Source organism: Panthera onca, chromosome F1, assembly GCF_046562875.1.
Source record: "Panthera onca isolate mPanOnc1 chromosome F1, mPanOnc1 haplotype 2, whole genome shotgun sequence".
NCBI classification, from domain to species: domain Eukaryota; kingdom Metazoa; phylum Chordata; class Mammalia; order Carnivora; family Felidae; genus Panthera; species Panthera onca.
The window spans coordinates 62,858,923-62,883,405 of record NC_138355.1 but is presented as its reverse complement, the minus strand read 5'-3'; the positions used below and the strand labels follow the sequence as shown (position 1 = coordinate 62,883,405).

The following is a 24,483-nucleotide window of genomic DNA, read 5'->3' as shown; positions in this document are numbered from 1 at the left end:
TCCTCCTAGTTCACCCACACCTGTTTGTAACATGCACATTAGGGGGCACCTGGGGGGCTCAGTCGGTTCAGTATCGATCGGCTCAGGTCATGATCTCACAGTTTGTGAGTTTGAGCCCCGCATCAGGCTTTGCACTGACAGTGCGGAGCCTGCTTGGGATTCTCTCTCTCTTTCTCTCTCCTCTCTCTGCCCCTCCCCCATTCATGCTTTCTCTCTCTCAAAATAAATAAGTAAACTTTAAAAAAAAATTTTTTTAAAAGAAAGAAAACGTACACATTAACCTTCCAAACACGCTTTCTCTTGGAGACAAGACTTCATGGCTTATTTTTTTTAATCATTAAACAAGACAGCCTTTAAGGTCTGTTTCAACTCCAACATTCGTAATTTTTATTATTTGAGTATTCTCTACAAAAATCTGAAAGGAAAGTACTACCTGGGCAGGAATTATCAGGGACAGAACCCAGGTCCAGCAGCAGGGTTCAGGAGGGGAGAAAGAGGTAGGGGCCTTCCAAGAACTTTCAGGGCTTATTTCCAAGTGCAGGCAACAGATCTCTCTCTCTCTCTCTCTCTCTCTCTCTCTCTCTCTCTCTCTCACTCACACACACACACACACACACACACACAGAGTCAGGAAAATGTGGCCTTGATCATTTTGTCTGAAAGCTGCATAAATATCTTCCCAACTACATATTTGGTGTTTCTGGAAATTGCTCCCTCAACTTAAATACTCCCCAGAGCAGAGACTGACTCTTTTTCTTTTTCTAAGTTTTATTTATTTAAGTAATCTTTACACTCCACGCGGGGCTCAAACTCACAACCCAGAGATCAAGAGTCACACGCTCTGCTGACTGAGCCAGCCAGGCGCCCCACAGCAGAGATGGACCCTTATAATTTTTTTTTTTTTTTTTTTTTTTCACTTCCAGGGCCTGGTTCAATGAATGCTTATTGAAATGAACTTTTCTAGAACCTCTCAGCAAGAGAATACCCTGGGAGCAAAGATCCCATAGGGGTAGAATGTAAATCACTGAGGTGCATATCACCTAGGTATAATAATAATTATAATAATTATAATGATAATAATAATAATAATGCCACCTTACTGCCACCAGAGAGCACTTAAGAAGTGACTTTATAAATCATAGCTCCTTTAATGTTCATAAAGCATGTTACCCTGAAAGAGAAAAGGAAACTGAGGACAGACATAAGCTTAAGTGGTTTGCGAAAGGTTACACAGTCCCCATGTCCGCAGTATCTGTTCAGTTCTCTTTACTCCTCACGAATGAAAGTCCAAGAAGAGCAGAGAGACTTGGTCAAGCACCGGAACGACAGGGCAGGGAACAGGAGACACGGCCCTGCTGCTCCCACACCAGAGCACCCCCTCCCCTCCCCCCGCAAACTGCACTTACCCTAGACCCAGGTCACAGGAGGAGCACGCTTCCCGTGCGGGTCCCGCTCAGACCCATCCTGGGCGAGGAAGGCAGGATGCATAGACAGTCTATCCAGGTGGTTCAGAGTCCAACTCACCGCAGCTAACACCGAGGGTCCTAGATGTCCTGTGTCATCTGGTTAATTAGGCGAAACGTGTCTGGAGCCCGAGGCCACGACGCCGTTCAACGTCCCGGGGCCGCTGAGCTCCCCCAGAGCTTGGCAAGCTTAATATAGCTCCCGGAGTGAAACTTGGCCTCGGCCTCTGCACACAGCCCAGTTGGCCAGGACCGAAGCTTTCAGCTGACCTTTCAACCCCAATCCCTCTGTACAGACATACGGTCCAGGAATAGCGAGCGTCCCTGCCACTCACACGGCTGTGAAGCCGAACGTGTCGGCTAGGTTTGGCTCAATCAGACCGGAGCCTGGTTGCTAAAAGCAGCCTTGAAGGATGGGGCCTTGCCCACTCCCCACCCACAGGCCCTGTCACTGTCTGTCACCTCACCCTGCCTCACTTCTTCGCAGATAGAACGATTGCTATGTGAAACCACCTCGCTCGCTCGTTTCGTCTCCGTCTCACCTGCTGCGGTCTAACTGCCGTGAACGTGAAGACATCAGCCACCTTGCTCCGCGCTTTTCCCCAGAACCTACGAGAGCATCAAGTACCGCCGGACGCAAAGTCGGTCCCCGTGAGTAGTTACGTGAAGGACCACGAACGCCCCAGCAAGACTTTCCTTGCAGCCCGGAGCTTCAACGTGTCCTTCTGTCTCTTGCCTACTGGCTATGACCTGCCTTCCTGGGGTCCGTTCACAAGGAAGAGCGTGAATAAACCAACCTCATCAGGGTCTCACGTTCTGAAGGCTACGTGGCACCAGCGCTGCTGGCATAAATACCTGCCCATCCCCCGGCCGTCTGGACCCCGTTCCTCTCATGGAAACACGCCTGGGAAGGTCCAGACTCCTTGGCTTCTGCTCCTTCGGTTCTGCTCTTAGCCTACCATAGCCCACAAGACACTGCCTTGCAATTTGCCCACATGACGTGCCACGTCCGCAAGAGACACCTTAGGAGCACTGATTAGTCATCTTTCATTTTTTTCAAGTTTAATTTATTTATTTTGAGACAGAGAGTGAGTGAGTGAGCAGAGGAGGGGCAGCCCCCATGTGGGGCTCGCACTCAAGAACCACGAGACGGTTGGGGTGCCTGGGTGGCTCAGTCGGTGAAGCGTCCGACCTCGGCTCGGGTCATGATCTCACGGTTTGTGAGTTCGAGCCCCGCGTCAGGCTCTGTGCTGCCAGCTCAGAGCCTGGAGCCTGCTTCTGTTTCTGTGTCTCCCTCTCTCTCTGACCCTCCCCTGCTCATGCTCTGTCGCTCTCTGTCTCAAAAATAAATAAAACATTTTTAAAAATTTAAAAAGAAAAAAAAAAAAAAAGAACCGCGAGATGGTGACCTGAGCTGAAATCAAGAGTCGGACACTTAACCAACTGGGCCTCCCAGGTGCCCGGATTACTCATCTTTTAATCCTTGGTGGCCAACGGAAGATCTTGGGGTCACGGATTGAGTCAGCACAGACCACAGCAGCAGGTGAATGCAGCGTCATGAACACAGAGCGGGGGTCAGGACACCTGGGCTCGAACCCGTGCTCTGCTGCTGACTGGCTGGGAGACGCTGGATGTGTCGCTTGAGCTCACTGAGTCCTGTTACTTCATTTGTGGGATGAGGGCTTAGACAGAATTCGTGGTTCTCAGCTGGGCTTTAACCAGCTCCACAAGGGCCAAGATCTGGGATAGGGGAGAAATGTACACTCCGAAGAAGATCCTATAGGTGAAGCCATCAGATGACAAGTCGGGGTGAAAAGGGCCAGCCAGATGCGACCCACAGGAGTACTTTGCTTGGCCTGTGCAAGCTTCACGTCTTTGAATTGCAACGGCTTCAAGGGAAGGGGGCGGCTCCCTGCAGACCCCACCAGCCCCGCTGATCTATGTGCACCTGGCCCTGGCTCCCGCACTCAAAGACCCCCAAGGTATTCTACAGATTCTCAAATCCCTGAGTCCAGAGCCTTCTGGAGCCGTTACTGGCTCTCGAGTTCTGTGACTCCACACAGCTTTGCTTTCAGACCCTGAGCACACGAAGCCTCTTGAAAGGGATGGTCTGGGGATAGTCTCTGAAGTTCTCCCTGCGGTAGAAAGACTGACACAACGGGAGTCCTGCCTCTTCTCCCAAACTCGAAATCCCAAGGAAGCTTCAGGACCTACTAATCCTGCCTCTAGATGTGCTGGCGTTTGGGGCAAGATGGCACCAGCCCCAAACTGAGATACCCATAAGTGGAGCACATGGTGGATGGGATTATTGCTCCTAATTCTTCACATCCTTTGCACTGTGTACCTCCTGCTAAAATAGTCACAGCCTATTTCCCTGCCCCACAATGTTGGAGTCAGCCGTGTAGTTTTCTCAGGCCGAGGGGATACCAGAGGGCATGATGCGAGCAGACACTCCGCCGTACCTTTCTGGTTTGGTTTTGGCTTTGTGCTCCCGTGAGACACCACGAGAAAAGCATGCCCCAAGTAGCTCCTTCAGCCTGGGACATGAGGAGCAGACTTGCACCCAGCCTGCAGCCTAGCCCAGCTCGCCTACCACCTGAAACAGAGCCATCCCAGCCAACATAAATTTGTGAGTGAGGAACACACACACACACAAAAAAAAAATGTGTGCGTTTGTGCACCATGACAACTTGAGGACTGTTTGTTACACAGCATCACTGCAGCAACAGCTGACCACTACAAGAAGGGAAGGTTGCCGACCTCACTGCGACACTACTAGAAGGAAGGAGAGGCGACTGGCCATGCTACAGCAGCGTCTACTATGCACACACCCCCTCTCCTCTGTTGTAGCAGAAGCACTAGGAATTGGGTGAGGCTTCCTTCCTTCCTGAGTTTCCAGTCTTTTCCTCTATCTCAGGGACAACAGGTAGATAACACAGTCTGCCATGTTCTGGATTTATCCGTGTGCCATCTCCACCTATTCGTCTCTCAACTATAAGCTCCTAGAGAGCAAAGACCATGTCCTGAGCATTTCACGTCCACCACGGCATGTAAGAGAGCACCAGGCACTTCAGTGACTTGATAAGTACTCATTAGAATGAGAAGAACAGATGGGGTCCATCCCAAGGATGACAAACAGCCCTCAGAGATGGTGAGATCAGTGCCAGGGCTGAACCATTAAGCCACAGGGGTGACCTCTGAGCCACCGTCTCCTCCATCACAAGGCGTCATCAGTTCTCGGGGGCTCCCCCGCCTGAGGACACCCTTAAAGAAGGTCCAGCAGGAGACACGCCTGCAGAGACGACCCAGAAAGTACACAGGAGGCACCCACCGAGTGCTGGCCCGGCTCCAGGAGCGGCACGGGTGACACCATACAGGGTGGCTGGAAAGTCCCACGGGAGGACGGGCACCTACCTGAGAGCTGGGCGGGGCAACCAGATTGATTCCCGCAGGCGCAGCCAGTGCTCCTGAGGGTGGGCCCATGGCAGAGGCGATGACTCTATATGGAGAGCCCAGGGCATTGAGGGGCGTCCCCACCGCGCTCAGAGTCCGTGGGGCACTCACGGGGGTGTCCGTGTAGTTGGGGTGGCTGTCCATTGGCTTCCCTGTGGACAAGGCTGTCAATGGGCTCATAGACGTGGAGCTGGAGTGGCCGGGGGAGCCTGGAAAGAGAAGAGCAAAGGTGATGGGAGACTGGGGGGCACAGAGGTGGCCCCTGTGAGGACAGAGACCACCCCCAGCTTGTTTCCCGTGCCCTTCCCCGCCTTCCAGCCCCACTGCATATCCGCGAACCCCAGGCGCTCACACCCCCACTGAGCGCGTAGAATAAAGGCAAATGAAGAAGAGAGAGGGAGAGGGCCTTCTCTAGGACAGAACATCACTCACTCACGTGCGGTGAACGCTGACTGAGGTACAGGTACTATGCCAGGTGCTGGGGTTTCAGAGCCCGGGAGAACCCCGTCCCTGCCATCAGGGGTCGCGTTCCGCCATGACAACGGGGCAGCAGACGCTGTTGTCACGCCCTCGACTGCCCCTATCTTTCACAGCTTTGTGCCTATAGAGTCCTCGCCCTGCCTGTCTCTACCGCACGGGGCTTTGCCAGCCCTCAGGGAAGAAGACGCACGATGGCCGCGCGTGGCTTGCTGGCCACAGGAGCCCAGGAAGGCAAGGGCGCACAGGCCTGCCCAGACCCTTTCGACCTCACGGCCCGGGGAGCTGTGGTTCCAGGTGTCCACGGAACAGCCCCTGGGCACGTGGTTGTCTGCTACCATCTTTCCCAGGCTGAGCTGACTCCAAGCTCCCTTAGGGTCAGTCGCAGCTCAAGATGACAGAGAAGGAGGGTGCCCCACTGTCATCTGAGGCGCCCAGCACGGAACACGCTCTCCCTAAGAGAGGAGCTCTACACCTCAGGATCTGAGCAGCAAAGAAGAGACTGGAAAAATGATAGGGCAGCCCACCCTGTGTCATAGAGCTACTTCCTTGTGTGGTCCCCTGTTCGCTCAAGGAGTATCTCTTGAGTACCTACTACGTGCAGGATGCTCTCCTAAGTCTTGGGAGATATCAGGGGCCACTGAGGGTAGTGTTAGGAGCAAGATACGTGGGGGGGGGGACATGCCCCCTTTGAATGCTGGGGGGCAGCAAAGCACGTCAGAAGTACTATTCTTTTTTTATTATTGAGATATTGACACGCAACATTGTATTCGTTTCAGGGGCAAAACCGAATGATTCGGTATTTGTTTATACTGCAAAATGATCACCCTCGATAAGACTAGTTAACATCCGTCACCACACACAGTTGGAAATGCTTTTTCTTGTTGTTGTTTTTTTTAACGTTTTATTTGTTTTTGAGAGACAGAGACGAGCGCGAGCAGAGGGAGACGCAGAAGAGGAAACACATCTCCGGGCTCCAGGCTCCGCGCCGACCCCGACGCGGGACTCGAACCCACGAACCGCGAGATCACGCTCTGAGCTGAAGTCAGACACTCAACCGACTGAGCCGCCCTGAATGGTTTTTTTTTTTTCTTGTGATGAGAACTTTTAAGATCTACTCCCAGCAACTTTCAAATATACAGTACAGTACTATTAACTATAGTCGCCATGCTGGACGTCACATCCCAAGAACTTACTTATTTTATGACTAGAAGTTTGTACCTTTTCACTCCCTTCACCCATTTCTCCCGCCCCTATCCCTACCTCTGGCAACCACCAATCTGATCTCTGGTGCTATGAGCTCAGTGTGTTTTCATTATTATTATTAGATTCCACATAAGTGAGATCATACAGGATCTGGCTTCCTCTGTCCGACTTACTTCACTTGGGCGTAGTCCCCCAAGGTCCGTCCGTGTTGTCACAGACGACAAGAGTTCACTCTTTCTGATGGCAGAATAATACTCCATCACATATACAACTTTTACCTGCTCATTGATGACACCTCCGTTATTTCCACATCTTGGGGATTGTAAATAATGCTGCAGTGAACACGGGGGTCGATACACTTCCTTGAGCTCATGTTTTCTCTGTGCAAAGACTCTTAAATATTCCACTGGAAAAAATGTCAGCCTAGAGTTTCTCTTGAGCTTCTGCTAACACGCCTAAGGTCTCTCTGGGGGGAGAACAGCCAGTCCCACGTCCAAGGAAGCTCTGACCCTCCTATCATCCTACCCGGGGAGTCTCCATCAGGGACAAATGTCTCATTAACAGATAAATCCCAATCACCCTGTTCTAAGTAGCACAGCTGATGGGGGGGGGGGCGCCTGGGCAGCCCAGTCGGTTAAGCATCCAGCTTCCACTCAGGTCATGATCTCACCGTTCGTGAGTTCGAGCCCTGCGTCGGGCTCTGCGCTGACAGCTCGGAGCCTGGAGCCCGCTTCGGATTCTGGGTCTCCCTCTCTCTCTGCCCCTCTTCTGCTCCCACTCTGTCTCTCTCTCTCTCTCAAAAATAAATAAACATTAAAAAAAATTCAGTAGCACGGCTGAGGATGAATCACTTTCCAGGGGTCCACAGAAGAGTGGCAAAGGGGTTCAAATGAACAGGTCGGACACTTACCACCTATCCTGAATAGCATTAAGCAAATTCCATGCGTTAACTCACTTCCTCCTGACGATAAGCCTGTGGGGACCATTTCAGGGGCTCAGCCTCCCCCCGCCCCCAAGCTGCTCTCTGTTCCAGGATGATTTGCTCTCCTCTCCATTTCCATGACGTTCTTATTCCTCCTTCAAGGTCTAAGTCAAGTGTCCCCTCCTCCAGGAAGCCTTCCCTGGTGTTCCCGGACTCGTCTGATGCCCTTTTCTGTTTTCTAATAATAGCCTGTGTTTACTCCTATCCTAGCACTGATTCCACTGTGTCGCCATATTTGTTTATTGCTCTGGCTTTTCCACTCAACCGAGAGAAGGGGAGAAGTGTCCATTTTCGCTTCCCCACCCCTAGCGTGGTACCCGGCGCTGCCCGGGGGATAAGTGATAGAGCCTAGATTCGAACTGTCGGTCTGAAACCCACGCTGCCTCCGGTCTGTGTTGGCAAGGACAGCAAGGATGACTGGGAGAGCCACCATATCGCAAAGTGCAAGATGACTCAATTACGAAGTGATCTCAAGCTGCAAGTTTATCTGAAGAAGAGGGAGAAAAGGGCAGCTTCCAAGAACTCAAGCCGGAGAAACCAAAAATCTTCCCAGATGGCCACTGATTGGAAAGAACAATTTTAGACTCTTCTGAGGCCCAGGAAGGCTGTGACATTCACAGAGGCCAACGTATATCTTGAGCCTGTTACTAAGATAACATGTGACAGGTGAGTTGGAAGCCAGCCTGTCTTGACGGGCCAGGAGCCCTGCTCTCCACTGGGACAGCGGCCGTCCGACCCCCTGGCCGTTCCCTTCCGGCTTCGGCTTCAGACCAAAGGACCCCGCAACTCTCCTTTTTACTCTGCTTGCGTGGGTCCCAGAGAGTCTGTGCCTTGTCACTTCTGCACCCCGACAGCAGGCCCAGAGCCGTGGGACAGACAGGAACACCACTTAGCTTCATACCCGCATCAACCCAAGAGCTCCCGAGGTGTGCCGCCTGTAACGCGGTGGTGAGGGACACCTTCGGGGGTATTTTAAGTGGGTGTGGGTGTCACAAAATATTAAGAGTTTAAGAATTACTTTTACTGTTTCCTTCTATTTATAGCAGGTGACTGGGCTTCTATTTTTGTACAAGATTGCCTTTCTAAAAATAGCTATTTAAGTTTTCAAAAAGAGAGTGAACTGACCTAGGACAAAGGATACTCGGTCCGGAGAAGATCACGGGAAGAGTGCGCAGAGGGAATGACGGGTAAGGGAAACACTGACCTGCACAAAAATACAGAAAACGTGGACTTTGGGGAACTCACAAGTTGTTCCAGGAATAAAAGGAGATGGGCTGAGAGCGATTGAAATTAAAAGTATATTGCTTTTGGGGTGCCTGGGAGGCTCAGTCGGTTAAGCGTCCGACTTCGGCTCAGGTGACGATCTCGCAGTATGTGAGTTCGAGCCCCGCGTCGGGCTCTGTGCAGACAGCTCAGAGCCTAGAGCCTGTTTCAGATTCTGTGTCTCCCTCTCTGACCCACCTGTTCATGCTCTGTCTCTCCCTGTCTCAAAAATAAATAAAATAAAAAATTTAAAAAAAATTTAAAAAAAGTATATTGCTTTTATTGTTAATAATAATAATATTAGGACAATCGGAATATACCATGATGCTCTGAATGGTGTGTGGCTGGGACGCCTGGGGGGCTCAGTCGGGTAAGCGTCCAGCTTCGGCTGAGGTCACGATCTCATGGTTTGTGGGTTCAAGCCCCGCGTCGGGCTCTGTGCCGACAGCTCGGAGCCTGGAGACTGTTTCGGATTCTGTGTCTCCCCCCTCTCTGCCCCTCCCCCACTCATGCTCTGTCTCTGTCTCTCAAAAATAAATAATCATTGAAAAAAATTTAAAAAAAAAAGGATGGTGCATGGCTGAGACAGAATGAAATAGAGTTAAAGCTTGGTTTGCAACGGCCTTAAATATGGCGTGTTTCTGCTGAGTCAGTGACCCAGAAGAGGTGGGCTATTTTAAAGCTACATTTAACAAAAAAGAAATTCGCCCAGCATCGGGCCCCAGGCTGCCAGCCTGACAGCACAGAGCCTGTTTGGGATTCTCTCTCTCTCTCTCTCTCTCTCTCTCTCAAAATAAAACAAATAAACTTAAAAAAATTTTTTTCAATAAAATTCACAAAGACAGATACATCTTACGCGATCCCATTTTGGCTCTTTGCCTCTCCCATGACCCAGTGGCTCTTAGACACGAATAGCTTTGTTTTTAGAAGAGGTGGAAAGAGGGGCGCCTGGGTGGCTCAGTCAGTTAAGCATCTGACTTCAGCTCAGGTCATGATCTCGCGGTTCACGGGTTTGAGCCCCGTGTCAGGTTCTGTGGTGACAGCTCCGAGCCTGGAGCCTGCTTGGGATTCTGTGTCTCCCTCTCTCCCTGCCCCTCGCCTGTTGATGCTCTGTCTCTCCCTCTCAAAAATGAACATTAAATTTTTTTTTTTTGAAAAAGAAAAAGAAGCAGAGAGAAAGCCTCTAATGACCAAGTGCTTCCCAATGGAAAATTAAGCCGTTCTCACAGACAGACACCAGAGCATAGCTGTTGATGGCACTTTTACCGGCTTCCCTCCCTCTCTTTCCATTTTCTCATAGCCACAGGGGAGCCACAGCCAAAAGGTCCTAGACGGTTTCCAGAAACCTGGTTTCTCGTCCAGATCCAAAGTCACGGTTTCCTCTAGTGTCTCCCTCTTGCCCCTTCAGCCCCGTTCGCCCTGGCCCCTGCCCCCTCCCCCCCACACCCCTGCTTGCTCCCTGACCCTACACCCTCCTAATCTTCTTTAGCCACAGCCAGATTGTGCCCGAGGCCCGATGCCGGGGAAATGCACAAACCCTCTACTCCACAGAGTTGATTCTCTTTGCTCCGGCGATGACTTTTTAAAATAAAAACTCACTCATCTGACGAGAAAGGGCTAGTGCGTTTTCCCAGGAATTTCTGTTCTCTGTTGGCCAGACACTTAAGAAAAATCTTTCCTATTTCTGGGCCTCATTCTGCCCAGGGGTCTCCAAGACCCCTCCCAGCCCTGCTCCACGCACATGGGCGGTAGGAGACGGCCCACGGGCATCTCAAAGATGAAGCGTGGGTCCCAGTGATCTGACATGGTCTGGGTCTGGACCACTTTCCGAGGGGCCCCTGCCTTCGGCAACTGGACAGCGTTAGACCTTCAGTCTGAGATGCTGAGTGTCACCAGCAATCAAAGCTGTGCGGGGCACATACGCTGTGATGATTGCAATGATTGCTGAAGTCGGTGTGTGCCTCGCGGCACGACGGCGTCTGGAATGCAGCCCGTGCACGATACAAGACTCCAAAGCCAAAAAGTCCCAGGCCGGATTCAAGGCTGCACCTCTGTCCGGTCCCATAAATTTGAGCAAGGAAGCTAACCTCTCTGAACCGCAGTTTTCTCACCCGAAATGGAGGCACACATGCCACCTCATTGGACTGCGGACAGCACCTGGGAGTACGGGCCCTGGGGTAGCAGGTGCAATAATTCACCATCCAGTAGATGCTGTGAGGGAGGGGCTGTGTCTGGCTCGAGGGCCATTATAGAAGATTATGTACGTGGAGGGCTTAGCCCAAGCCAGGCCAACAGTTAATGCTCTATTAAGGATGGTCCTTGCCATACGCTGGTAAGGACATACCAGTTGTTTACAATATCGAATTTTCTGAATTGGCTAGTAAACAGCCACTGCTCTGAGCCCGGAGCACCCCTGTCCCCCCGGCCACTCCACCCTTCCCCCAGCATCCCCCAGATCACCCCGTAATCGAGCCTGGCACAAACAGGTCCTCCACACGACCTCCAATCTGACTGTCTGCTGCCCTACTGGATGTTACACACTTTTCATTTCTATCCCTTGCTGCTAACGACTGCCATTGTGGTGCCCAGCACTGTGCCTGGAACACAGCAGACGCTCAAAACATACTAGACAACAGGATGGGATTGGCGTTGGGATAATTTTTTGTTAGTGAGTAGAACTATATAGAGTCCATCAATAGAAATTCCTTGCATAGGGGCACCTGGATGGCTCAGTTGGCTAAGCGACTGACTCTTGATTTTGGCTCAGGTTATGCTCTCACGATTCCTGAGATCGAGCCCTGTGTAGGGTTCTGTGCTGACAGCACAGAGCCCACTTGGGATTCTCTCTCTCCTCCTTCTCCAACTCTCCCCCCCTCCCGCTCTCTCTCTCTCTCTCTCTCTCTCAAAATAAATACATAAAATTAAAAAAAGAAATTACTTGCATAAGAAATCTACGTCCCTGGTGTTTACCAAAAGTAAAATCTCTGAGTAAGGAATTGCACGTGTGTGTTGGGGGGAACAGGGGGGCCTTTGAGAAAGAGAAGTCCCTGGGACTCAGAAGGATGGAATTCTTAGCAAGGTGAGGAAGTTGCTTAGCAACTCATCCTCAGCCAATGAAAGGAAAATGTCAAGCATGCGTCTTTCTGATTGGCCAGACAAGGGAGCGAATGGCTTGGTGTTTCCACCCCTTTGCTGCCGGCCCACTAACAAGCCTCTGCCGGATGGAATGAAAAGTTGTAATGAATCGCTGGCACTGGTTAATACACACCCACAGGGAAGGGGACGGAGGTGAAGGTGTGCTATTTCTGAGAGTCAGGACTCTCCATCTGAAATCAAAGGAGCATGGCAGGGCTCAGGCCCGTGTAACTCCCTCCCACTGGGTCGCAAGCGACCACGCACACCCAAGCCCGCTGCCTTGTCTCTAGCGGAGGGACACGGTGCACGAGCCCCAGGATCGCAGACCGGTCAGACAGCCGGCTCATTCTTCCCAGTCTAAGGGAAACTTATGCACACATCCTTTCCCCTCTTGGCTCCTAACACACAGGCAGGCTGCTGAACGAGGTGGGCAGAGGCCTGCTACCGAGGCCACTTTAACTGACACTTTAATCACCACCTCCTTCGATGACTAACAGACAAACAACAACAGATCATATTCATTGAGCACGTGCCACAAGCCAGACATGATTCTCAACACGTTACGTATATGGACGCATTGCATACCTACAAGCCCTGTTAAGGTTGGGATGCTTCTTCCTACCGGACAAAGGCAAAAGCTAGGAGACAGAGAGATTAAATACAGCGCCCGAGGGAATGGGACTAGGAAGTTAGACAAGTGGCACCTGAACGGATGAACGGAGAAGGGAAAGCAGGGGATCCGCAGCCCCACCACGTGTCCCCTGCTCCGCAAGTCCCCCGACCAGCTGTACAGACAGCTCTCCCCGCCCTCCCCACCCCGACTTGAGGCCTCACTCTAGGCTTTGACTTTGATCCTGGCACTTTTTTTTTTTTAATTAAAGATTTTATTTTTTTTAAGTAACCTCAACACCCAACGTGAGGCTCGAACTCACAACCCCGGGATCAAGAGTCACGTGCTCCACCAATCGAGCCAGCCAGGAGCCCCCTGACACTGGCACATTCTGACTAAGATACTCGCCATCCTGACTCTGGCCCCTCACGGCTCCAAGCTGGCCAGGGCTCCCTTCAGCAGGGTCCCAGCTCAGCCTGACCTTTTCCCCTCCCTTCTTCGGTAGAAGGGGTGCTCAATGCCACCGAGCTGGTACACATTTCTGACATTTGAGTCGTGATCAGCGTGTTCAAAAGCACCTGCACGTAAGCCTCAGCCCTTCACAGCCACCCTGACACTGGGCAGAAAGGTGTTTTACAGGCACAGAGCTCTACATTTTAGCAGGTGCCAACCCCAAGGTGGGAGACACTGAACTCCTAGGGAATGAGGAGCAGAAGAAGAAGGCACATCTTTGGAGGAGAAGCCTTCTCTGCTACCGAAGCATTTTCTGGGTTTCTCAACGGGGGAAAACAAGGGAACGTGATAGAAGCAGAGAGTGTGTGTGAGAAGGGGCTCAGCGCCCTGCCCGCAATGTGAGGACCCAAACACCAGGGGCTGATCCCTCGCCTGCCCTCCGCCCTCCCATCTTTCAGAGCCTCCCAGGACAGCTCCTCACGCTTCCTGCTGTCCCTGAAGGGGGGCTCCTGGCTGTTGGGGGGGAAGGGGAGAAAGGGGTTGCTTCCTCTGGTGCTTGGGGGAGGGGGAGGGCCCTGTGATATCCCTTCCTCCCTCTCCCTCCCCTCCGCTCCCTTCCCGCACCCCCCCCTTCTGCCCCACCTCCCCTAAAATCCGCAGAGATGGAGGTAGTGAAAAGCAGGCAACGACCGATCATCAGCCTCATTATTACCAGCATTATATATAATTATAGCAAAACCTTACTCATTTTGATCAATTGAGAGAAAAAAATCAGTCTCCGTTCGTGACAAGTTGGCAGATTACTTTTAAATTACAATTTTCTTACTTCCAAGTAACACACGGGAAGAGTTTGTATTTCGAGTCCCACAAGCTAATGGTTATGAAGTGGAGATTTTATAAAATCTGCTTTAAAAGACTTTTGTAATTAACACCCCGTTAATATGCTAATGACGCTCCTTTAGGCTTTTTAAATTGCTTGAAAACAGATGTAACTTAAATGGGGCAACATTGCTACCATTTTATTTGCCCCACAAACCCTTCTTTGTTTTTTATTTATTTACTTTTTTTTTTTTTTTTTTTTTTTGTGAATGAGCAAATAGAAACTAGCTCATACCAGGACCAATTTAATCACCTTTCCAAATTAATTGGGTCATAAATTAATAAGGCAATATTGTTTGGGCTCAGAAACCAGACTTTCAGGACTCAAAGAACCACCGCATTTTGGAGAGAAGAGACAATGATCCCTGAGAGGTTGCCCAACTCGCTCAAGGCCGAAACACTGGGTCTTCTGACTGCCAGGTTCAAGGTCATTCCCTGTACCAGGTGCCATCTTGCACTCGTTAACTGTGCACTACTTATTTCCACGTCAGTTACTGGCTCGGGCAGTCAAAAATATATTCGTTGAGTGCCTACTATGTGCCAGACCCCAGGCGAGGTGCTACGTACGGACAGAGTGGTCCCTCCTGGGGCCCACTGCTTATTTCATGTAAGCTTCAAACAGACTCAGAGTAGTCGGTAAGGCAGAAATCATCCCCATTCTACAGATTTAGAAAAACACGTTCAGATGATAAAGTGATCTTTTCAAGCGCGTGTTGTGAATCACTAAAGACCTAGAATGTGAGTTTGGTCTAGCACAATTTCTGCCAACTTTTCTGCATGTAATTAATGGCATTTTGCTTGCATCCCACCTTTCCCACTCAGGACCAAGTTATGAACCTTGATGGTGCAGGTGGAGATCATGCTGTCTCTAACTCCCAAGAGGGACCTGGGGATCCTGGAGCAGGGGCTCCGCTAACAAGGAACACGGCCTGTCCCTTTAAACCAGTCCCATATACTGGTTCACAGCGCACCACCCTGGTCCACCAGGACACTGCCATGAGTGGTTCAGGCATTTGCTGAGGGCGCTCCCTCCTCACCCCTTGTTCCTAGAATCCTTGAACATCAATTTACTCCACCTCCAGCTCTCGAACCCAATCCCTGTTTCTGTCTCTCTGGACTTCTTTTTCAGATATGCTCTCCCTGATCTCTAAATATGGATGGACTTCTAAAGACTGCAGTCTTCTTGGGGCACCTGGGTGGCTCAGTCGGTTAAGATCCGACTTCAGCTCAGGTCATGATCTCACGGTTTGTGGGTTTAAGCCCGGCGTCGGGCTCTGTGCTGACAGCTCAGAGCCCGGAGCCTGCTTCGGATTCTGTGTCTCCCTCTCTCTCTGCCTCTCCCCCACTCATGCTCTCTCCCTCTCTCGCTTGCTCAAAAATAAATAAACATCTCTCTCTCTCTCAAAAATAAATAAACATTAAAAAAATTCTTTTAAAAGACTGCAGTCATCTTAAAATATAGTGAATAACATCCCTGGTGCAATGTGGTCGTTCATATCAATGCTATCATAGCATCATTTGTTCTCAGGTTCTAAATACCTAGATTCCTTGGACCCATCCACTGAACCCCAGTCCCAAGAAACATGTCTAGAAATAATTCATCTCCAAACGTATGCAGACTTCAGAGCTTGTAACTAGTTTATCGTTCCTTCAGGACAGGAGATGAATTCTAGCTCTCCTCGTCCGGCAAACCCTTGCACAAGCCAGATACTCAGCCAGTGTGCACTGAACAAGGGACTGGCATTCCCAGAACAGTCTAGAATATTCTCTCCCTGATGATGATCTCTAACCTTTGCTCTGCTCCCCTCATCGCTGGGACTGAGCAAACACAGGTACCTTGAGCCCCAAACTCTCCAAGAGACTGCTTCTCCACGACACTAATGACCAGCAAAGGAGGGACAAAGGAGATGCTGAGTCACAGAAATGAAACTCAGGCAAACCAGCCCAGAAGAAACATCCCGTCATACGTGTTAAGCACTTTCCTGGCCACTCCTCTGACTTCTTCTAAACGCTTTCTGAATTAAAGATCACAAGCTTTTCCATTTTTTTTTTAAGTTCAGATGCTGAATTCTGAAACCCCATCAGGAATTTGAGCTTGATCTCGAACCTAGAAACTTCCTGTCTCCCTTCCCCTCTCTCAGTCACAGCGTCTGATAAAGGCAGCAGGGCAGGCCAGGTTGTCTGATGACTCATCAGAGTCACTGGCCTGGGGCCAGGGTCTCCTGAAGACTGGAGGGGCTGGAGGTCCCCCGTCAGGGCTCTCTTCCCGCCAGATCTCAGAGCGCCTGCCCTAGAACGATTTGTTAAAACAGAACTTTCGGTAACAGGCACAGAATTCATGTACTTTGCTTTGTCAGCACCTCGTGGTTGCGCCGTCTGATGCTTTCAGAACAGGCACACCTCCCCGAAGAAAAAGCAACGTACTTTAGAACTACAGTGTCCAAATTTTCTGAAATGGAAAAGGGGACCTTTACCAGGTGTTCACGACTTGTCCAGGCTTTATTTTATTAACCCCTTGCACTGCAGACAGTTAACACTGACCCTACGTGGTGAGTGGTACTGAGTTATTTTACCAAGGGGCGGGACGGCTCTCTGTGGCTTCCCCGTCCCCCCACTTTCCTGCCACCCCAGGTGGCCCCCAGGGGGCTCAGCGGAACCCAGTCTGAAGACCACAAGAAGCTTCCTGGGGAAGCCACACCTGCTTCCCCAAGCGTCCTCACCTGTGACTAAGGGGCCGCCCTCATGACCCACAGGCCTCTCTGTCTAGCTCTGAGGATGCCACTCTGTGGCAGGGAGGCTGGGGGAAGGGCTGTTCAGAGCTGAGGATCGCAACCACTGCAAACCGGAGAACATTCAGAAATGGTAATAACACTTCTCCAGAAGGATCCCCTAGGGGTCAGCAAACATCCTGAGACACAGCACATCCCTGTGCCTTAGTTTATGCGACTTTAATTATGGCTACTCTCCCACACACCCCCCCACAGGAGCAGCAAAGACCCAAAGGTTTAGAATCTGGCTCTTCAGAGAACAAGTTTGCTGAATCGCACCCTAGAATGTAAAACTGGGTTCCACGTGTTAGAATAAAGTAGGGTCCACCTGGAACTTTCTTTTTTCTTTTTTTTTTCAAGGTTTATTTATTTTTGAAAGACTGAGAGAGAGAGCGCACATGCACGAGCGCAAGCAGTAGAGGAGGAGAGAGAGAGAGAGGGAGACACAGATTCCGAAGCAGGCTCCAGGCTCCGAGCTGTCAGCACAGAGCCCGACGCGGGGCTTGAACCCATGAACCGCGAGATCATGACCTGAGCCGAAGTCGGACGCTTAACTGACTGAGCCACCCAGGCGCCCCTCACCTGGAACATTTTTTGGATTTTTGTTTTCTTCGTCTCTTCACGTGCCCGGTCCGCCTGCCCCCACCCCATCATTTATTCATTGCTGCAATTATGAACGGTCCAAGAGATACATTGTGATCCCTAAGAAAGTTGTCAAGGGCAAAGAGTAAGATCGGAATATGGTAGTTGTTGTTCTCATATAGAATTCACCCATTGGTGGCAGATCTGGGACTCCCATCTCTCCACCCCACCCTCCCTCCACTCTACCCCTCCCCCACCCCCAGCAAGCACAACACGGGGCTTGACTCCAGCAGCCCTGGAACCTGCCTGGATTTGGATCCTGGGTCCGCCCCTTATCAGCCAGCTGATCTTGAGCAGTTTACTAAACCTCCCCGAGGCTCTACATTCCCATCCGTGAAATGGGGATGGCGATAATAGTGCCCTACCTCCAGGGATGCTTGACAATATTAAATGAGATGGTGCTTGTAATGCCTGGGGTAGGAGGGTCCGGCACATAGTAGGTACCTAACAAACATGAGCTATTACCCTCACTTGTTTCTGAAGCTCACTGAGCCAGGACCCGGATCAGTCTCCTGAGAGCCACCCAAAGCCAGGCGCCCTAGAAAATAAGTGACTGCCCTCCCTGGGTCTGTGGGTCTTCTCCTTTCAGACAAGAAGGGAAAAGAGCAGCTTCCTCTGGGAGCCTCTGGCAACCCAGCCACCCAGTCGTGGTGGCAAAGTTCTCCGCAGATACAGAAGCTACATAATGAGGGGAAGGAAGAGGTGGAGAATTTAGATAACTCTTTGCACAATTTCTTTCCCCGGTTGCTATTCAGCTCTCTATCTCCTGGTAAGACTGTAAATGTTTCAGAAAATAGTTTACACTAAATATGTTCCTTCCTAAATCTCATAAACAGTTACTCCTTCCTACACAAACCCTAACCACTTACGTCCACGGTAAGGTCCCAATTAACCACCCACGCATTTGTGGAAGGGACAAATATGTTCTGGCGCATGCATCCGTGCACGCACACACACACACTCACATCCACACACACACACACGCACATCCTCTTATTGCCCCCCCCCAAACATACACATAGGCGTGTGCACACCCATCCGCCCAACTCAACCCTCCTCTATGGCTACTCTTGGGTAAGAAGCCAGTGTTCTACACAAAGGGTCAGGGCCAGCTGGGCGGGACTCTTGCAAATCAGCCGGCCTCCAGGAGAAGCACCTGTTAATACTCCAGAGGTCCCCCGCTCCTGAGTGACTGCTGAGCTATCCCGGGTTCTTATTCCTCAACGGCCAGGGCCCGTGTCTGCAACCACTGGGCAGTGCCGAGGCCGGACTGGGCTCCTCACCCCAGCAAGGGGGTGCTGTGCCCCATAACTTCCCGGAGCGAGTCCGTGGCCCGTGAGGGGCAGCTCAGCAGAGCAAGGATTCTGGAGCCAGACCACCTGGGTTCAAATCCCTTGGCAGGGGGGGCACCTGCGTGGCTCAGTCGGTGAAGCGTCCGACTCCGGCTCAGGTCATGATCTCACCGTTCCCGAGTTCGAGCCCCGCGTCGGACTCTGTGCTGACAGCTCGGAGCCTGGAGCCTGCTTCGGATTCTGGGTCTCCCTCCCCAGCAGCCCCCCCCTCCCTCCCCCCACTCGCTGTCTCTAGCTCTCAAAAATAAATAAACATTAAATCCCTGGCAGGGCTATTTTCTAGCTACAAGACCTTCAGCAAGCTTACTGCGCCGTGCAATGCCTCAGTTTCCTCGTCTGTAATGGGAGTATGATAATCATGGTGGCTGCTCAGAAGGTTGTCGTGAGGACTGAACAAGCAGAGAGTGCAAAAGCTTACAAGGGTAGCTGGCCCTCAGTAAGAGCCACAGCCAGCGTGCTTGGTAACTGAAATGTGAGCCTCCCCCCCGCCCCCCATCTCCTTGTCACCCCGAGGATTACCGCACAATTGGATGGGGGAATTACAGGCTTTGTTTTGCCATCTTCTTAGAGGCAGCGACTGTCCCATCCAGGCAAACGGATCTCTTACTGAACAGCTGGCCCTCATCACAGGGCAGGGCGGGGAACAGGGACGCTGGTACCTCTGTGAGGTCACAGCAGCCCAGGTAGTCTCCACCCTTCGGCCGGCTTGACCAGCCCCTTGTTCGCTGAGGGGCTGATGATCTCACATCTGGTGAGCATGGCCCCAGATGCCAACCCTCGTGCTGTTTCCCAAGGGTGACTTTGGGTCCCCAGAGAGCCTCACGCAAATCGCAGGAGCCGCCTGTGGTCCCATTTGCTCATACACGAAAAGGCAGGGGGTGTCCCAAATCACTGCATGTGTACAGGGTGGCTCTCCGTGTTGAGGGTGCAGGTGACAGCCACCGCAGTCCTCAGTTTCCCCCGTTCCTGGGGGGTGGGGGAGGTCTCCCTCACCACGGGCAAGTTCTCAGACAGGCCTCCCCGGAGCGGGGGCTGAGCTTCCGCTCAGCATTTCAGCAGCCTCTCCACGGGGCGCGTGCAAACAAAACGGAAAACATCAACAGAACTAAACAAAATAACTCTTCTCCTCCCTCAGGAACGAGGAAAAGTCGCATCAGAGGGAGACAGTTCCACAACCCGATTGCCCTCTTCCCTCCCACGCCCCCCATTACCGCATCCTATCAACGTCCACGGCTGCACTCTTGTGTTTCCTTTTATCTGAAACCTACTTACGCTCAATGAGCTCCCACCACGGTGAGAATCTGAACCCGCAAAGTGTGTGGGTCCTTGCGGTTTTAATTTTATTTGCCCACATTCCTAATTCATCATTCGACAGGAATGTTTGATCTTTAAGTGAGTTTGTATGTGACTACCTTGAGCAAAATGCAGGGGATGAAAATAATAATTTTTATTAAGTACCAAATACACAGACAACACTTTATGACTGCTTTGTCAAGCGTGAGCACATTTAATTCCCCAGACAATACTCGGAGGCTGGGCTGATCAACTCCATTTTAGTGATGAAGGCACTGAGGCTCAGAGAGGTTCAATATCTTGTGTAACATCACACAGCGAGTAAGTGAACCAAGTTCAGCTCTCTCTCTCTCTCTCTCTTTCTCTCCTGCTTTTTTTTTTTTTTTTTTTTTTTTTTACTATATCAGATTGAAGGAGTATTAGTGTAAGTCTGAGTCAGGGCTTTTGTCTCCCATTCAATCCCACATAACCTTAGACTGTTCCCTGCCTTTTGGAGACCTCAGTTTCCACCTTGTAAAATGAGAGGTCTCAGAGGCTTTCTCCAGGTTCCTTAGGAAGGCTACCATTCCAAGATTCCAGCGGGCAGCCCCTGTTGAAGTTGGGGATAGACCCTCTTTCTCCAGCCTTTCTCTTAGCTCACTCCCTAGACCTTTCCACCTTCCACCCTGTCATTCGCTCCCACCGTCTCAGTGGCTTTCGTGAAGCCATGACCTCACAGACCTCGGGGCGCCCGAGAATCTCACAGACAAGCACTGAATTCAGAGGGAAAAGGAAAAAGTGTTTCTCAGCCGTGAATGGGACCAAGATGGGAGCTGAGAAGGCTCTTCACACCCAGGACCCAACTATAAACTGGAGATCAGATGTCCCGGCCGCAGCCTTGGCCACCACTCTGACTGGGTCGTATCACAAGATTGGCCCCAATAAGTTAAACATCACCTCTTCCAGGAACATCTCCGTGGCCCCCCACCCCGTGCGTCCCAGCAACAGCTTCCTCCTGCCTCCAAAAGAGCACACGGCACGAAATATTATAATGTGCCTGTGTGATAAGCCTACCGTGTCTCCTTTGCATCTGTCTTCCTAGAGCCTAATACCATGGTTGGATCACAGAAACTACCCCCAGACACCCTGAATGAAGGAGCAAGCCCCCTGGCCTGGGTGTCGCCCGGGCAGGGACCCCATCCACCTTGCAATGCCCCTCCAGGCCTCACAGAGGGTTCTGCCCAGCAATGTAGGCAAGCTTTACTCCCTAGCCCTCAGATGACTTGCCCGTCTGTCCACACAGGGGGTCGGGAGAGCAGGGACTCTCCAGTTCTCAAGACCTAACAAGAATTTCTGCTTTGTCCTGTCTGCCAGCATCCGCAGGGCAAACGCTTCTCTTCGGCTCCCGAGAACACAAGTTACATGCCACCAGCTGACAAGTGACAGGCCAGCTGGTCAGCTGGTGGTTCCATTTATTCAAAGCTGGGGCGGCTGGGCAGTTTCTGCCACTGAATCAAGGGAGCCTCGGGACTCCCGTGAAGGCAGCCCCTGTGAAGTGTGACCGAGCTGCCCTGCCTGGCTGGCAACTCGGATCGACAGCTCCCCCCACCCCACACACCCCCCCAGATCCCACCCTCAGAGTACAAGTCACAGCGGAGACCCTGGAAATGGCATTGGGGGCAGCAGCATGGAGGGGGCGCGAGGCTAGTAGCAAATCAAAAGGGAAGACCACAGAGGAAGGAAAACACAGCGGCAAATTAAAGTGCTACGTTTTCTTTGCAAAAATCCAATTACAGGGAGATCTGCTGTTCAATAACACCCTTGTTACGAACTATCCCAGGGACCCTTAATAGACGGGTGAAGCCTTTTGGCTCACGCTTTTCTCACAAGTTGGATAATAGGTCCATCATAGTAATTCCCTTTGATTCTTGCACTTTTCACACCCACACAAACACACCGGCTTCGAACAATGCTCCTATGCCGTCTGGGTCTCAGACAGATCCTCAAGCAGGTGGCTTAGAATATCCGCACACCCTCCCTTCGGCTCACTCATACTGCTCTGCACAGATCCTCACCTCCGACCATCCCCTCTCCCTCCCTCCCTCCTTCCTGCACGCCCAGACACACTCACAGGGGAAACACACCACAAATGCACATCACATCAACATACGTGCCCTCCTCCTAATGCGTGACCCTGCGCTCCTCCGCAGGGCCGGATCCCCTGGGGTCTGTCCGGCCAGGTCCCCCCCACCGGGGGGCAGCCCAAGCCAGTACTCACCGCCGAAGCCTGCGGGAAACTTCATGAAGTGAGAATAATTCCCATACATGGTTACTCTTCAGTTCATGTTCCTCGCTCTCTCTCTCGCTCGCTCTCTCGCTCGCTCGCTCTCTCTCTCCCGCCTCTTCTGGAGAGCACGGCCTCCGGGGCTCCCGAGCGCAGCCGGGCTGCCTTCAACTTGGGCTAACAGGAGTGGTCATCGCTTCCTCGCAGCCCCGGCAGCTCGGGCTGGGCCAGCCCTCCGGGATTAGTCTGGAATCTGCCTGTCGCTCCGAGCGGCCACATAGCGCGGCAGCTGGTGCCTGTCAGTAACCACGCACAACGCGCCGCCGCGCCCCGCCGCGCACGGGCTCCTGTTGCTGTTGCTGCTTTGATTCACACGGGGCTGGGCCGCGGAGCCTCCTATTATCCCCGGGAAGCAGATCGATGTGCGACCGCCCCCAGGGGGTCAGGGGAGGGAGGCGGCAGGGGCCGGGGCGGGGGGGGGGGGGGGGGGGGGGGGGAACTCTTCAGGGGCCTCCTCCTTCACTTGCACCCACAAGAAAAAAAAAAAATCAACGGGGTTTTATTCAAATGCCTTTTCTCACTCCGGCTTCTGTCCCGTCCGTCTGGCGCACTTGGTATTTGATCCGGGGAGGGGGGGAGGGGTGGGGGCCAAGAGAGAACGGAGCCCCTTCCAAAAGCACAAGATCGGAAAAGGGCGAGACTGCATCCCCAGCTGTGGAAAAGTCAGCTAAAGCATCCCTTCGGGGTGGCCAGAAACATTTGTCTGGGCTGCAGCGGGGCAGCGTGACAGGTGCAGTTGGGAGCCTGAGTTGTTTCCCACGGAAAATGTGCAAGTAGGGAGGGCGCCTTGGCTGGACGTGGCGGTCATTCGCTGAAGCGACGCAATCACCTTAAATACCACTGTCATCCAGCCACCTGTTCAAAAAGCACCACGGAGTCCTCACCGAACCAGAGACTCTCTCGGGAGGGACGCAGCCACAAATCAAAGAGCCTAAGTATCCCTTTGCTGTTTGGATCTGTTACACGGCTTTCCTGACAAGCCACTGCTTGAACACCTCTGGTAACGGGGAGCTCACTACCATCCCATTCCATTCCTGGACAGCTCTTACCGTAAGAAAGTTTTTTATTGAGCTGAAATCTGCCTTTTCTCTGCAGTTTCTGCCAACAGGCTCAGGGGTGATCCCTGACGCCACAGCAGAGGAGCCCATGGGGTCTCTCGCAGTGGCATCTTCTGCAAATTCACAGCTAAATGTCCCGTGCCCATAATCGACTTCTCTAGACTCTCTTGCCTCTTTCAACCCCTCTGTGTATCACCAAGCATTCCAGCCTATTCACAACCTATTCTTTTTCTAGGAACGTACTTCAATTTATGGAGGCCCTCATGGAGGGGAAGGGGTTGGCCAGACTTGAATACAATACCTCAGATAGGATCCAGATCTTCTCCTCTTGGGGTCTGTCCGCAAGGTAGCGGAGGGGCTATCAGCACACCGCCAGGGGCATGGGCTGGGCTCTGAGGGGCTGAGACACGATGAGAGGTTTGCCCCTGGCACCACATGGCACATAGAGATTCGAGCCAACTCAAGCCCCCACAGGAAAAAAATCAAGGTTCAAATGCTAAGAGAACCCAGAACAAAAACTTAAGAGTAAAGGCCCAGAGGTGAGAAGAGCATCCAGATGACGAGGGAGGAGAAGGGCCAAGATGGGGATCAGAGCAAAAGTTGGTCGGGAAGGAAGAAGAGAGGTGAAGGCCGTCACCGAAGGCTGGTGCGCCTGGGGCTCCCTCGGGTGGGTGCCAGACTCAGAGCATGGGTTGAGAACCAGCATAGACACGGGCAGTGCAGAATACAGGAGGACTCTGCCTATACCCGTATGAGCTTCTGGGCCACCCTACATGTTAACCGACGTAGAACTAACTTCACAAGTTACCCATCCACCCAGTTGTGTTCTCTCTCGTACACATTCCCCATCCTATTCTTGGGCGATTGGTTTGGGGACCCACCTGCAATATCATCCCACATATTCCCCTGAAACAAAACATTTGGGTTCGTTCATCACCCCAGATCTTCCGGCGTCCTGCTTCTTTCGTCCTGTGTATTTGTCATTCCTCCCCCACCCCCGCCCCGTTTCATGACTTCTGAAGATCTGATGAAGTGTATCCGTATTTTGTCTAACTCATGGACAAGAAATGAAAAGGATATAGCAAGGACGCCTTACAGCATATCACCAGAAAGTCCGTCTGTTAGT

General features: G+C 51.9%; 1 protein-coding gene across 6 annotated transcripts in view; it reads right to left on the bottom strand.

Moving 5' to 3' along the window:
• RXRG (retinoid X receptor gamma) overlaps window positions 1-22,602 on the bottom strand; it is a 44,278-nt gene extending 21,676 nt beyond the window's left edge. Inside the window, exons 1-2 of one of the 6 annotated variants that reach the window (XM_060644431.3) lie at window positions 22,234-22,602; window positions 4,878-5,125 (exon numbers count right to left, since the gene is read on the bottom strand). In XM_060644431.3, coding sequence (XP_060500414.1) covers window positions 4,878-5,125; window positions 22,234-22,282 — 297 coding nt within the window. In that variant the 5' untranslated portion in view covers window positions 22,283-22,602. Of the gene's footprint in view, window positions 1-1,406; window positions 1,679-4,877; window positions 5,126-19,202; window positions 19,295-22,233 lie in introns of those variants that run through there. The other 5 variants (XM_060644429.3, XM_060644433.3, XM_060644430.3 and 2 more) reach the window with 5 other exon arrangements.
• Between the last annotated feature and the right edge of the window lie 1,881 nt (window positions 22,603-24,483).